This window comes from Cavia porcellus, unplaced genomic scaffold, assembly GCF_034190915.1.
Source record: "Cavia porcellus strain 051 isolate PalLab524CR breed Dunkin Hartley unplaced genomic scaffold, mCavPor4.1 scaffold_6, whole genome shotgun sequence".
Taxonomy (NCBI): Eukaryota; Metazoa; Chordata; class Mammalia; order Rodentia; family Caviidae; genus Cavia; species Cavia porcellus.
This window is the reverse complement of record NW_026947489.1, coordinates 95201915-95214930: the sequence shown is the minus strand read 5'-3', so window position 1 is coordinate 95214930 and position 13016 is coordinate 95201915. Positions and strand designations below refer to the sequence as shown.

General features: G+C 61.1%; 1 protein-coding gene across 6 annotated transcripts in view; it reads left to right on the top strand.

Annotated features, from left to right (window-relative positions):
* Mpp2 (MAGUK p55 scaffold protein 2) overlaps window positions 1–13016 on the top strand; it is a 33720-nt gene that overhangs the window by 443 nt on the left and 20261 nt on the right. For 2 of the 6 annotated variants that reach the window (XM_063251661.1, XM_003465748.5), the window contains exons 2-12: window positions 1041–1103; window positions 3746–3864; window positions 10110–10262; window positions 10357–10506; window positions 10634–10861; window positions 11393–11524; window positions 11602–11707; window positions 11791–11859; window positions 11979–12140; window positions 12487–12689; window positions 12773–12901. In XM_063251661.1, the coding sequence (XP_063107731.1) occupies window positions 1073–1103; window positions 3746–3864; window positions 10110–10262; window positions 10357–10506; window positions 10634–10861; window positions 11393–11524; window positions 11602–11707; window positions 11791–11859; window positions 11979–12140; window positions 12487–12689; window positions 12773–12901 (1482 nt within the window). In that variant the 5' untranslated portion in view covers window positions 1041–1072. Of the gene's footprint in view, window positions 1–1040; window positions 1104–1143; window positions 2831–3745; window positions 3865–10109; window positions 10263–10356; window positions 10507–10633; window positions 10862–11392; window positions 11525–11601; window positions 11708–11790; window positions 11860–11978; window positions 12141–12486; window positions 12690–12772; window positions 12942–13016 lie in introns of those variants that run through there. The other 4 variants (XM_063251660.1, XM_063251659.1, XM_023563314.2 and 1 more) reach the window with 3 other exon arrangements.

The window sequence follows — 13016 nt, the reverse complement described above, 5'->3', positions numbered from 1 at the left end:
CAGCAGGCGGCGGAGGGAGGATCCGACCAGGACAGGAGCCCGAGATGCTGGGGGCGGGTGTGCGGTGTCCCCGGTGACCTCATCCCTCTTGCCCAGGTCCTAGCGCCCAGCCCTGTCCCAGCGCGCAGATGCGTGGGGGTGTCGAGGGGCCCTGGGCTCTCTGAGGCTCAGCCGAGGGTCTCCAGGTGCAGACCTTGGGCCGCACCGGCTTCCTGGCCCTGCCCTCACGTGCAGGCCAGGTGGGGCTCGGCTGCGAGCCTCTGGCTTCTTTTCACCCTGGGGCGGCTCGTCCTGGGCGCCTCGCTCTAGGAATAGGGCTCCAGGCATGGGACTCATCCCGGCCAGCCGGGGGCTCCGCCTCCCGAGAGCCACACCAGAGTGCAGATGACCAGGTCGCAGCCCTGGGAGAAGCCTGCCCGGCAGCCTGGCTCCCACTCCCATCCCTGCCTGAGCCCTGCCTCTGTCGTCATGGCAACGGGGGGATTAAGGTTTTATCCGATAGGCCGGCAGGTAGGAAGGGGCCTGGGAGGGCTCCCGGTTGGGGGATCTGGGCCGGGGTTCCAGCACCGGGCCAAGAAGGGGAGACTGAGGCAGCATGGTGGCCCAGGGAGCCTGGCAAACCACTCCAGCCCAATGTGGTGTTTCTGGTGCCTCTGTACTGGGCTGGGCCTGGGTTTTGGAAACCACAGAACCCCTGTGGTTCTGGCTCTCGAGGACCTTTTGGGCTGAAGTGCTGATGGATCCTGCTATGGACTCAGTCAGGGCGGGCTGCGGACAGCAGAAATGTAGCGGTCCCTGCCTTGGAATCCCGGTTCCCCATGGTCCCTGTTGTTAGCTCTGTGGCTCTGGTCCAAGCACAGTGGGCCCAGAGCCTGGTGGCCTCCTGCACTTCCAGGAGCACTGGGCTGCCCTCTGCCTTTCCTGCCTCTGGGGAATCCTGGGTCACTGTTGATAGCCAGCACCCAAGTTCTGGGCTACGTCCCTGATATGTGATGCCCGTCCTGCCCAGCCCTTGGTCCTGTCACCCTCTGTCTCCCCAGGACAGTCAGCAGGAGCCCTCACTGACCTCACCATGCCGGTTGCTGCCACCAACTCTGAGTCGGGTAAGGAGGGAGCAGTGGCAACTTCAGTGGTCCCAGGGTACCAGTCAGGGACGAAAGTGGGCCCAGTAGCTGAGTCGGGGGAGACCCACAATCGCTGGAGTGTAGGCCACGCCAGGCTGGCGAAAGCCCAGGCTGGTGTGTGCTGAGGCGGGCCGAGCTAGGGCAAGGATGCCGAGCTGGTGCCTGTGGCGGTGTAGCAGGTTCTGGCCCAGAGTGGGCACTGGATGGGTGGGAACCCATGGAACTCTTGTTTCCTCCTGTGTGTCAGGGGGCTCTGACCCTGCAGCCTGGGGTCTGCTCCTCCATGGGTGAACCTGTCCCCCCAAGATGAGTGACAGCAAGGCCACCTTCTTCACTTTGATGGGCCTGGGGCTCTGGATGCTGACTCAGTCACGGGCCCTGAGGTCCAAGTTCTGCTCTGGGGTCCCAAACCCCGAGAGGGCCCGGGCCCTAGGGCTCTAGAGGTGCCAGGGGCTGTCCTGGCTCATGTTCGGGCCCAGTGTCTCCTCTCCTGGCCAGTGTATCCACTGGGCTGTCCTGTCCTCCATAGGCACTGGGGTTAGCCAGCCCATGATGAGAGGGGGAGAGGCCTCTCCTCTCTCTCACAGTGCTGTCCACTAACCCTTGAACAGTGGCGGGCAGGCTGGCCCAATGACACAGGCAGGGTGGACAGGAGCACCGCTCCGCAAGGGCTCCAGCTCTGTGGCCCTGGGTGTGTCTTCCTCCCCTAGTCAACCTTAGCCCCAGCCTCATGGCTTACCACGGATTCTGCCTACCATGGATTCTGCCCGAAGTCACCTGGTGTCGCAGAGCCTCCCCCAGAATGACAGGAACAGCCTCCCTCGTGCTCCCTCCTTGAGATGCCCTGCCTAGGGCTGGGCAGGGTCCTGGCTAAGGATCCTTGCCCTCTTGCCATCGCCATCGGTCTGCAGGCTCTTGTCTTTTGGGAGGGAGGAGACCCAGCCCTGCTTGCAGGAAGGCAGGAGCCTCCTCCTGAGGCTGCCTGCGCTGTGGGGCTCCCGCCCTGACCCGAGGCTGCTGCCTCTACCGTGGTTCATCCCTCTGTTTCGGGGGATCAAGACAGGATGCCGGGCTGCTCTCTGCCGAGCGGTCCCTTTAAATCTCTGGCGCGCTCTTTCCAGGCTGCCTCCTGGTGTGTAATTCCCACCTGCTGCCATGGCAACCGAAGTGCTGGGACCTAGTCCGGGGGGAAGGAGGGTTTCCGGGTACAGGGTCTCAGAGGAGCGCGCCCCGTCCCTGCAGCGCCAGTGTCTCCCTCCCTGCGGTGACCCTCCCTGGCGCCAGCACCAGGTGGCAGTGGCAGCCTGCTGCATTTGGGGGCAGCCCTGGGGGACCTGAGGCTTCCTTTGCCTGTGGCAGTAGCGGGGCCTCGGGTGTGGAGATAAATTGGGGCCCGGGCTCCCGGCCCGGGCTCCCGGCTGTGAACAGCAGGTCCTTGAGGGGCTTCTGCGCCGCCTCCTGCACTGGGCCGCCTCCGCTAGTCCCGCCCCTCTCTGAAGCGGTGCTGTCATTGACCCCGCCCCTCCCTGAGGCGGCTCTGCCATTGGCCCCGCTCCATGGCGCCGAGCAGCGCCCCGCCCGCTCTCCTTGCCCGGGTCTTGGGCCCCGCGCCTCTGGGGACACCATGGCCAGCAGCTCCGGCAGCGGGGCTTCCCTGGAGGGTCTGTCCCTGGGCTCCTCGGAGGATGCGGAGCTGCAGAGGGAAGGTAGGCTGGACGGGCCCTCAGCCTCTCCGCCTGGCGGGTTTCGGCGTGCCTGGGGAAGGACACTGTTGGCTTCGACCCACCTGCACCTATGGCCGGCAGGCTGAGGTCTGCGGCGAGACCAGCTTCTCCCAGAGCCCGGGGGGCGGAGCAGGCCTAGCACGTGGGGGAGGGGCGGGGCCGCTGTGACTGGGGACTCCGGATCTGCGCTGCCCCTCCTGGGGTCCTGCCCCAGGGTCCGTGCTCCTCTGCCCACCCCCTGCCCCATCCTTTCTGAGAAGGCAGCCTGCAGAGTGCGGTGGGGGGTGGGGGTGCTGCCCTCCTGGGGTGCTATTCACAGATGGAGGTGTGGGCGGCAGGTGACAGAGTAATGATACCCCTGCCCATCTCCCCCTGCCTGCACCCTGCACCCCCTTCTCGAAGCTGCCTCAGCCCTGCCTCCCTGCCTCCGCGCTGCCCCTGTACTCAGCCCCCTGAAAGATTGGCCGATCCAGGCCAGTCCTCTGCTGCCCCAGGGCAGTTTGGCCTGACCACTGCCCTGAGCTGCTCACTACAACCCCGGGTCTGTGTCCAGCCAGTGTTTGTGGCCTCACGTGACTTCATACCACCCAGAGCTGCAGTTGCTGGTCAAAGTCAAGGGTGAGACCTGGCCTGGCCAGGGTGCTGAGGCCAAGGCTGCCCTGGAGATGTAGTGAGGAGCTGTGGTTCTCTCTGGTGGGGCAGAGCCAGGCACCCAGCCCTCCGCACCCACTTCCACTGCCTGGGCTGCCCTGTCAGGCACTCAGGCGGCAACTGTGGATGCAGTGTGTGGTCAGCCAGTCATGGACGTGCGGGCCAGCTGTGCCCAAGGTGGAGCACCTAGGAATTGACAAAGTGGGTTGTGATCTGCGTGTATTTCACCTGCTGTCCCTTCTGCAGCCATGCAGCAAGTCCTGGACAATCTGGGGTCCCTGCCCAACACCACTGGGGCCGCAGAGCTGGACCTTATCTTCCTCCGTGGCATCATGGAAAGCCCCATTGTCAGGTCCCTGGCCAAGGTACAGGGCTCCGGGGGGGTGGGCTCGTGGTGGGCACCACACAGCCAGGTGGGACCCTGAGGGTGCACTGGAGCTCCACTAGGGTGTAGGGTCATCAAGCACAGGCACCTGGCTTGGCCTGGGGACGACAAGAGGAGGAGAAGGAAGGGGGTGGTGGAAGATTTGCACTGGGTGTGGGAAGGGCCTGAGGACCCCATCTAGGGAACTTGGTGGATGGGTGTGTGGTGAGGCTGAGGCTCACAGCTAGAGCTCAGAGACCTGTTAGCAGGGAACGCCAGGAGCCCCTAACCTGAGACTGCAGGGCTGGAGGGAACTCTGGAACTGGGGTTTGGGGGTCCAGGGCCACAGGCTGGTGCTGTCTTCAGCTGGGAGAGCAGGAAAGCGGTGGGAAGTAAAGGGTAACCCCACTGAGCAGAGTCGAGGCCGGGCTGGGGTTCATCTTCTACAGGGCTCTGGCAGTGGGTCTGCTGTCACTGTAGAGGAGGTAGGATGATGGCGTCCCTGAGGGCCCAGCCAGGCAGGAGCAGGGAGAGGTCAATAGAGGAGAGAGAGAGAGCTGGCCTCCCCTGGGCTGGATATGGAGGAAGAGAAGGTGAAGGTCAGGGTGAAAGGTGCCCTGAGAGTCTGGGGGCTTCTTGAGCTGCGTGTGCCTGGTGTGGTTGTGTGGCCAGGTTGGTCCTGGGGGCCTGAGCAGTCTGGTGACGGTGATGGGGGGCCCTGGGCCTGGCTCGCAGGGAGGCACCTTGGTGTCTGCTCTCGGGTTTTGCCACCCGTGCACAGTCCCTGGGTCAGAGGAGGGGTGGCCACCAGGGTGAGAACTGGGGGAAGTAGAGTCTGGGCTGCCCTGCAGCAGCAGGTGTGAATCCTAGGAGGAAACCTACCTTGACCTGTTGCCCTGGAGGCTGAGGGCAGGTGAGGAGGAATCCCATGGGGTGGAGCCTCAGAGCAGCTGATAGCAGTCACGTGTCACCTCCCAAGCCATAATTTCTTTTGGAGGAGGTCCTGTGTGGTTTTCACACCAGCTGCCCTGCTGAGGTCCTGGCCTTTGGACCCAGGCTCCCAGGAGGCTCTGGTTCCCTGGGGAGGGGCTGGGAGCTGGCTGAGCTGTTCCCCAGGAGACTGAGGGTCCAGAGGTCGCTGAGACTGAACCTGAGGGGGGACGTTCTGGCAGAGGCCCAGCTAGATCCCCGGAACCTCACTGGGGCAGCTGTGATGCTCACGTGGTGGGTTTCTCTCATGACCATCACTCCTAGGGAGGGCAGCTCTGGCTTCCTCACAGTGGTCTCCTGAGCAAGGAGGGTTGCACCCTGAAACCCAGGCCCCCAGGACTTGCTAAGGTCCCACTGACTGAAGCTCATGGTGTAAACTGAGGAGCTTGTGGCCTCAGGTAGGCACCCGGCTCCATCTTCTCGCAGGCTCAGAGTTCCACTGGGTTTGCAAGGTGCCACGGGGGTGTGGTGGGTACAGCTGGGTGAGCATGGGCTCCCCATTAGCTGCCAGCGTCCCTGCCCTGGCTTACGGGGTGCCCTGATCCAGAGCCCTGCTCTGCTGGGCCGAGGGCCCGAGCAGAAGAGGGAGAAGGTCAGCACAGAATTTCAAGTTGCCCTTGGGCCCCTGGACACCCAGTCCTGCAGTGTGGGCTGGGTCAGTAGGACAACAAGGTGAGATTCCATACACAGAGGGAGTTGTAGGTAAAGTGAGTTTTCACTCAGTCACAGAAAGTGGAAAAACTCAGGCCTCCAGGGTTTTATATTTTAGCATGTTCTCTGTTTTCAAAGGTAAAAATATCAAAGATGGGCCATCATGATTAAAACAACAACAACAACAACAAAATGTAAAAATAGCTGGCCACCTAACACTGCCACTCTGGGAGGCTGAGGCAGGAGAATTGAAAGTCCCAGCCCAGCCCGGCCAGCCCCTGACTCAGGTAGAGCAGTCTCAGGGTTTTACAATGTGCAAGCGCAGTGCAAATGCCCTGGGTTCGGTCCCCAGCATCAGGAAATCAAAGGCCACAAATGGTGCTCCAGGAACTCGTAGGGTCCAGAGCCATGGTGAGGGGGGGTAGGAGGCCAGGGACCAGGCACATGGGGAATCAGGGTGGGTTTGAGGGGGAGAGGAAGTGGTAGGTGCTGCACAGTCCAGACAGGCCAGGCCAAGTGGGAGAGTTGAGGAGGCAGAAGCTCCCAAGAAGTAAGTGGGGCCACATCGGGGAGCAGAGCCAAGGGGAGCTCCTATACCCTGGCCTTGGCACAGAGGAGAAAGACAGAGAGAGACAGCTGGGGAAGCAGGCAGCAGAGTGGCCACAGGAGCCTCCCCTGGAGGAAACCCGAAGCTCGGGGACTCAGGCTTCATGGCTGGTGAGCAAGGTGGGCAGAGTTACCAAGAAACTGGTCCGTGCGTTTGACGTCGGCACGTGAAAACTGAAGAGCTGAGCAGAGCCACTCAGACCCCAGTGGACAGCTTGCCCCAGGAAGCGGGCTCTAGGGCAGGATGGGGAAGAGAGGACACAGCCTGTGCTCATCGGAGCTGTGCCGGCTTGGAGGGGATGTTGTGCAGCCCGGTTGTGAGCCTAGAGGTGCCCAGGAACTGGAGCCAAGGCCGAGCCTCACTGGGGTGGCGAGAAATCGGAGGATGGCACACGTGGAATACTGGTGGCACGCAGAAGTCGCAGCAGAGACCTTCCAAACACTGGGAAAGAGTGCAGGGGACAGCTGCAATCAGAAGAGAACCTCACTATGACACGTGGGATCGAACTCACGACTGCCTACTTGCAAGGCAGGCGCTTATGCCGCTGAGCTAAATCCCCAGCCCTGTAAGGATGGAATTTTAACAGCTATCAGAGAAGCTGGGTGTAGTGGCAAAACCTATATCCCAACACCGGGAAGACACAGGCAGGAGGACTACTTAGTGAGACCCTACCCCAAAAACCAAAAAAGAGAGAAAAAATAAGCTGTCAGGGGAAAAAAAAAAACAGACAAAAAAACCCCAAACACCTTTGAAGGTAAACCTGGTGGAGTTACAGTAAACTTCTCAGCATAAACATTAAAGGCCAGGGTCCCATAGGTGGAAAGGGTCTCAAGCCCTGAAGGAAAACACCTTTCGCCCCGGTCTGATTGGTGCTGAAAAACTGTCTTTGGGAGCCGGTGAGAGCGGAGACCTCTACCGCAACAGTGCCATGGAGGGTGGTGCTGGGTGGGCAAGGGTTCTGATTGGGGCTGAGCTTAGGTCCCCATGTGTCACTAAGGAGACCTCATTTATTAGCCACGAGCTGCCAGGCCAGCAGCCCCTGACATTACAGACCCGGGATGTGACAACTTGGTGCTGAGTGACCAGATTCCCACAGGTGCGAGGCAACTGGTGACCCTGCCAACTGCTCCCAGCCTGGGCCTCTGCACTGGGCCGTAGGTAGGCTGTGGGCAGGAGGTGCCGAGTCCACACTAAAGCTGGCCATGGGCCATGGGGCCAGGCCTGGAGAGCTGCAGCTCAGTGTCTGTGAAGAACACCCGGGGTGGCCCCGGGAGGAGTGAGGCTGGCCTTCGTGTGGGTGGGAGCACAGGTTTTATTCTGGGTCATGGCCATGGGCATCTCCTCTTGAGATGTGTCACCCTCCATCAATAGAACAGTGCTTGCTAAAGCCAAGTCAGGGTTCCCAGGCTACATCAGACTCCTACCAATCCCCCAGAACCCTGCTTGAGTTGCCCAGCTTGGAGGCTAGATGCTGGGGTGTGTTGTTCATTCTTTTTTTTTTTTTTTGGTCTTTCTTGTTTTTTATCAGTTCCAGGGATCGAACTCACAACTGCCTGCTTGCAAGGCAGGCGCTTATGCTGCTGAGCTAAATCCCCAGCCCCGTGTTGTTTATTCTTGAAACTCAGTCCTTGCCCCTGATCCTCCATGCTGTCTGGCACAGGACTGACAAATAGCTGTAGGAGCTGCTCTGTCCACTCAGGGCTGTGTCTGCTGCACTTGGGGATGGTGGATCTGGCAGAGATCCAGCTCTGGAGCCAGGCCCATTCCTGAGTGCTGCCCCTTTGTCCTCCTTGGTGGGTTTCTCTCCAGCAGGAACTCTGCACAAGATGGTTTTGGTGGCTGCAGGGCCCTGTGGGGTGCTGTCCCCTTGTTTGGGGAAGACCAGGCAGAAAGTTGCTGCTTTTATTGAGCACCTGCTGTATGCCAGGCACATGTGTATCACTGCGTCCTCACAGGATGTGATTAACACGCGCTTATCTTGAGCTGCCTTTAGTCCCAGCTACTGAGGAAGCTGAGACGGGAGGATTTTTTGAGCCCAGGAGACGAGACCAGCTTGGACAACATAACACAAGCTGGTCTCCAAAATCAAGAAAGAAAAAGCTACTGGCTTATGGCTTAGCAAACTTCCTGGCACATTTCAGGAATGTGCGCTGAACCCCTGTGGCCTGTCAGCCAGGATCATCACTAAAAGCTCACACAGGATCCTGCTTCCCCTCCGCTCACACCCTGAGTCACTGTGAAGCAAACTTCGGAGCGTAATTACCTACAAGCATTTCAGCGTACACATCAGAAGATGAGGGTGCTTTTTAAAAACTGTGCTGTGCTATTATCACACCTGACACTTAAAAATTCCTTTAGTGGGTTTTTAGTAAATACCCTTGGGACCTATGCAGAGTCACTTCGAGGGGCTTCAGTGTGGCCCATGCCTTACACTGCATGTCCCAGCGGGCACTGTGGGGCCCGAGGTACAGATACAGTCACAGCCTCATCCTGGAGGCCAACACGGGGGCAGTCGTTTAAAAACCCGCCTTGGAGCTGGATGCCTGGAAGACTGTGAAGTTCAACCATGTTACTTGGTGTGGCAAATGCATCCTAAGGAGGACTGGAAGGCAGAGGTCAGGGGCGGCGAAAGCTCAGTGTGGAGAGAACATTTAAAAGTGGGAGAAGGGAAGAACGAAATGCATGGGAAAAGCAGGTTGTGGCAGCGGTCAGACAGGGGCCCTTGGCCAGGAAAGCCATTTGCTGGGCTTCTAAAGAGCACATGCAGACCCCCGATGCCAGATGCTAGGGTCTGATGCTGACCGGCAGCAACGGGACTTCGGAGACTACAGGGGAACGTGTCTATAGCTAAAAACACCTGCTGTGGACAAACCGATCTACCCAGCACGGTTTCTAGGACCCAGCCTCCTCCATCTGTCCACGAATACCCAATCTCGGACTCTAAATTCCATTCCTTGTTGTAAGGGACCAGAGCTCTTTTGCACCTGCTGACCCCAGGCCTAGTGTGAACCTTGGGGAGAGAGGGAGACCTGTCCCCAGGGCCAGATGGGGTGTGACGGTCACAGGGCACAACAGTGAAGGGGGCAGCCTGGACACACTGGGGAGAAACTCAGCCAGCAAGGCTGCAGTGGAGATGGACAGGAAGGTGCCACGTACAAAATCATCATGACAGCAGGGAGGCAGGGTATGCACTGGGGCTCAGGGAGCATGGCAGGGTAGATGGAGTGCTTTTTGGGTGTCCAGGATCCCTTGGGTGCTTAACAGTCCTCAGGCTCATGTGAGGAAAGTGGGGTAAACCTCGCCTCGGCTCTGTAAAAATGCCCTGGAGCAAAGTGGGGTGCAGCTCTGTAGCCCAGCCCATCAGGGAAACCAAGTCCCATTCCAGGCCAGGCTCCACAGCAAGACCCCTCCTCAGTAAGAGAGTAAAAGATGCAACAGCCAAACACAATCCACAAGCCTTGCTTAGCTCCCAGATGCAAAAACGTGGAACTGCAAAAGGACACTTTGGGACAGTGGTGACCGTCTGAACACAGACTGCCACGCAGAGTTAAACTCCACAGTGCAGTCATCCTAGGAAATGCAGCGTGAGGCTCGGAGAGGGCCTGAAGGGTGACAGCTGTACTCCAGTGTGTGCCTTCCAGTGAGCAGAGGCTTCCAGTCAGACTGTGCTGTAGGGGCAACGCTCAGGGACCTCCCTTTCCGCTTTGAGTCCTCACCCAGGGGGCAACCAGGCCACAAGGCCCCTCTCAGCATCAAGCACCTACTTCCCATTCCCTTTGGCACTAGGAGACTGGGCCAGGGCCTGGAGGCCCAAGCCTCAGTTCAGGTGACCTGGAGGCCTTGCACCGGGGAAAGGTATTGTCCTTGAACTCAAATACTGTGGGGTCTTGGAAGCTGAGTGAGGCTGTGAGGAAGGACTTGGGGTCAGGAGGTGACAACTTGAGCCGGTTGCAGGGAGTGGGCTCCCCTGCTCCAGCCTCACCTGTCTGCACACCCAGGCCCATGAGCGGCTGGAGGAGACAAAGCTGGAGGCTGTGCGTGACAACAACCTGGAGCTGGTGCGGGAGATCCTGTGGGACCTTGCCCATCTGGCGGAGCGCAGCAGCCTGGCAGCCGAGCTGGCCCGCATCCTGCAAGAGCCGCACTTCCAGGTGCACTGCTGGTGGCTGAGGAGGGTGCCCAGCAAGCCCAGGTTTGGGGGGACACCGGGGATGACCCGCTGCCCTCTTCTTCTGCTGCCCGCAGTCCCTCCTGGAAACACATGACTCAGTGGCCTCTAAGACTTACAAGACACCGCCGCCTAGCCCAGGCCTCGACCCCATGTTCAGCAGCCAGCCGGTGCCGCCCGATGCGGTGCGAATGGTGGGCATCCGCAAGACGGCCGGAGAGCACCTGGTGCGGCCCGGGGCAGAGGGACCAGGGGGCAGGGCCCACAGGGGACCCTGGTGGAGACAGCACCACAGGGAGGAGCCTTCCTGACACATGGCAGCTCAGTTCACTACCACCTCCTGTCCCATCCCAGGGCGTCACCTTCCGAGTAGAGGGCGGTGAGCTGGTCATCGCACGCATCCTGCATGGGGGCATGGTGGCGCAGCAGGGCCTGCTGCACGTGGGCGACATCATCAAGGAGGCCAACGGGCAGCCAGTGGGCAGCAACCCGCGTGCCCTGCAGGAGCTGCTGCGCAGTGCCAGTGGCAGCATCGTCCTCAAGATCCTGCCGAGCTACCAGGAGCCACACCTGCCACGCCAGGTGTGCCAGCCCCGTGGGGCACAGAGCCAGGGCTCCATCCAGCCTGTCAGGTTGAGACAGAGTTGACAGCTGTTCCAAGCCACCCAGAACCTCCACACATGGTACCACCTGTGCCCACTTTAGGGTGGGGCCCCCGTGTCCCTATCCTAGCACCTAAGCCTGCAGCTAGTGCTGCCACCTGCCAGTCTGTACCCAGGTGCCCAGTGCAGCTGCCTCATCCCAGGCAGCTGCCACCTGGTTGGTGGGCTGTGGGGTCCAGCTGTCCTCTGCTTTCCCCACTACTCCCCAGGTTGCTCTTGCCCAGAGCCTTCTCCCCAGGTGAGTCCGGCAGAGCTGGGAGGTTGGGGTCAGTGGTTAGCGTGCAAGCAGCCCTGCCTCTGTGGTCTTAGCAACTTCCCCATCTCTCAGTCTGAGCACTTTAGGCCCACATGCCAAGGGAGGCTAGACCAGGTCAAGCAGGTCTCAGGTGGCAGGGATGGTCTGTGGCCAGCTGTCCACCACAATGCCATTTTCTTCGCCCTCCCTGGCCAGGTGTTTGTGAAATGCCACTTTGATTATGACCCGGCCCACGACAGCCTCATCCCCTGCAAAGAGGCTGGGCTGCGCTTTTGTGCAGGGGACCTGCTGCAGATTGTGAACCAGGACGATGCCAACTGGTGGCAGGTGGGGCCGCAGGTCCCAGGACGGGTGGGTGGGTGGGTAGGGGTGGTCCTCTCCAGCAGATCCTTGCACCCCTGCAGGCTTGCCACGTGGAAGGGGGAAGCGCCGGGCTCATCCCCAGTCAGCTGCTGGAGGAGAAGCGGAAGGCGTTTGTCAAGCGTGACCTGGAGCTGACCCAGACCTCAGGTAGGGATGGCGACCCCCACTGGGGACCCCATGGGGGCTGGCACGGCCCCGCTGGCTTCGCTCACCAGTCTGCCCACGGCCAGGGACCCTGTGTGGCAGCCTCTCAGGAAAGAAAAAGAAGCGGATGATGTATCTGACCACCAAGAATGCAGGTGGGCGTGGGTGCCCCTTGCGTCACCTCAGGGTCCTCCCTGTACCCAGCCGGCGTGTGGCCTTCCACCCTCCCCAGCTCTGTCCAGCCCATGGAACAGCGCTTTCTCCCTGTACCCAGAGTTCGACCGCCATGAGCTGCTCATATACGAGGAGGTGGCCCGCATGCCCCCGTTCCGCCGGAAAACGCTGGTGCTGATCGGGGCACAGGGCGTGGGCCGGCGTAGCCTGAAGAACAAGCTGCTCCTGTGGGACCCGGATCGCTATGGCACCACGGTGCCCTGTGAGTGCTCGCGCGGCAAGGGGCAGAGAGGCGGCCTCGAGGGGCCTGGGTTCCCAGCACAGTCCGGCCTGGACCTGGCTGCGTGCTTTGGGCGGCCCATCACCCTTCCAAAGCTCAGCCCCACGCGGAGCCCGGACTTTACTGGGCTCTGCGCTTCCCAGAGTGGACGTCTTATGTGCTGCATGTGCGTGCGTGAGCGCATGTGTGTGTGTGTGTGTGTGTGTGTGTGTGTGTGCGCGCGCGCGCGCGCGCACACACACACACACACACACACACACACACACACGTGCGCCCTGGGGACGGGGTGAGGTGCCGTGCCCGGGGCGGCTATGGCTCCTCTTCCCAGACACGTCGCGGCGGCCCAAGGACTCAGAGCGCGAGGGCCAAGGCTACAGTTTCGTGTCCCGCGGGGAAATGGAGGCTGACATCCGCGCAGGCCGCTACCTGGAGCATGGCGAGTACGAAGGCAACCTGTACGGCACGCGCATCGACTCCATCCGCGGCGTGGTGGCTTCCGGGAAGGTGTGCGTGCTGGACGTCAACCCGCAGGTACGCGGCCCGGCTCCCCGCAACTGCCGCCCAGGCCCCAGGCCGGGCCGTGCGGGGTGCACACCTGCTGCCCTCTCCTGCAGGCTGTGAAGGTGCTGCGCACTGCTGAGTTTGTGCCCTACGTGGTGTTCATCGAGGCTCCGGACTTCGAGACCCTGCGGGCCATGAACCGCGCGGCGCTGGAGAGTGGGGTGTCCACCAAGCAGCTCACGGTGCGGGAAAAGGCGCGGGGCTAGGGGCAGAGGGCAAGCGGTAAGCCCAGTTCTGGACCGCATGGCGGGGCACGGCGGGCTGGGTTGGCCTGAGCCTGACGGGCGCGGCTCGCGC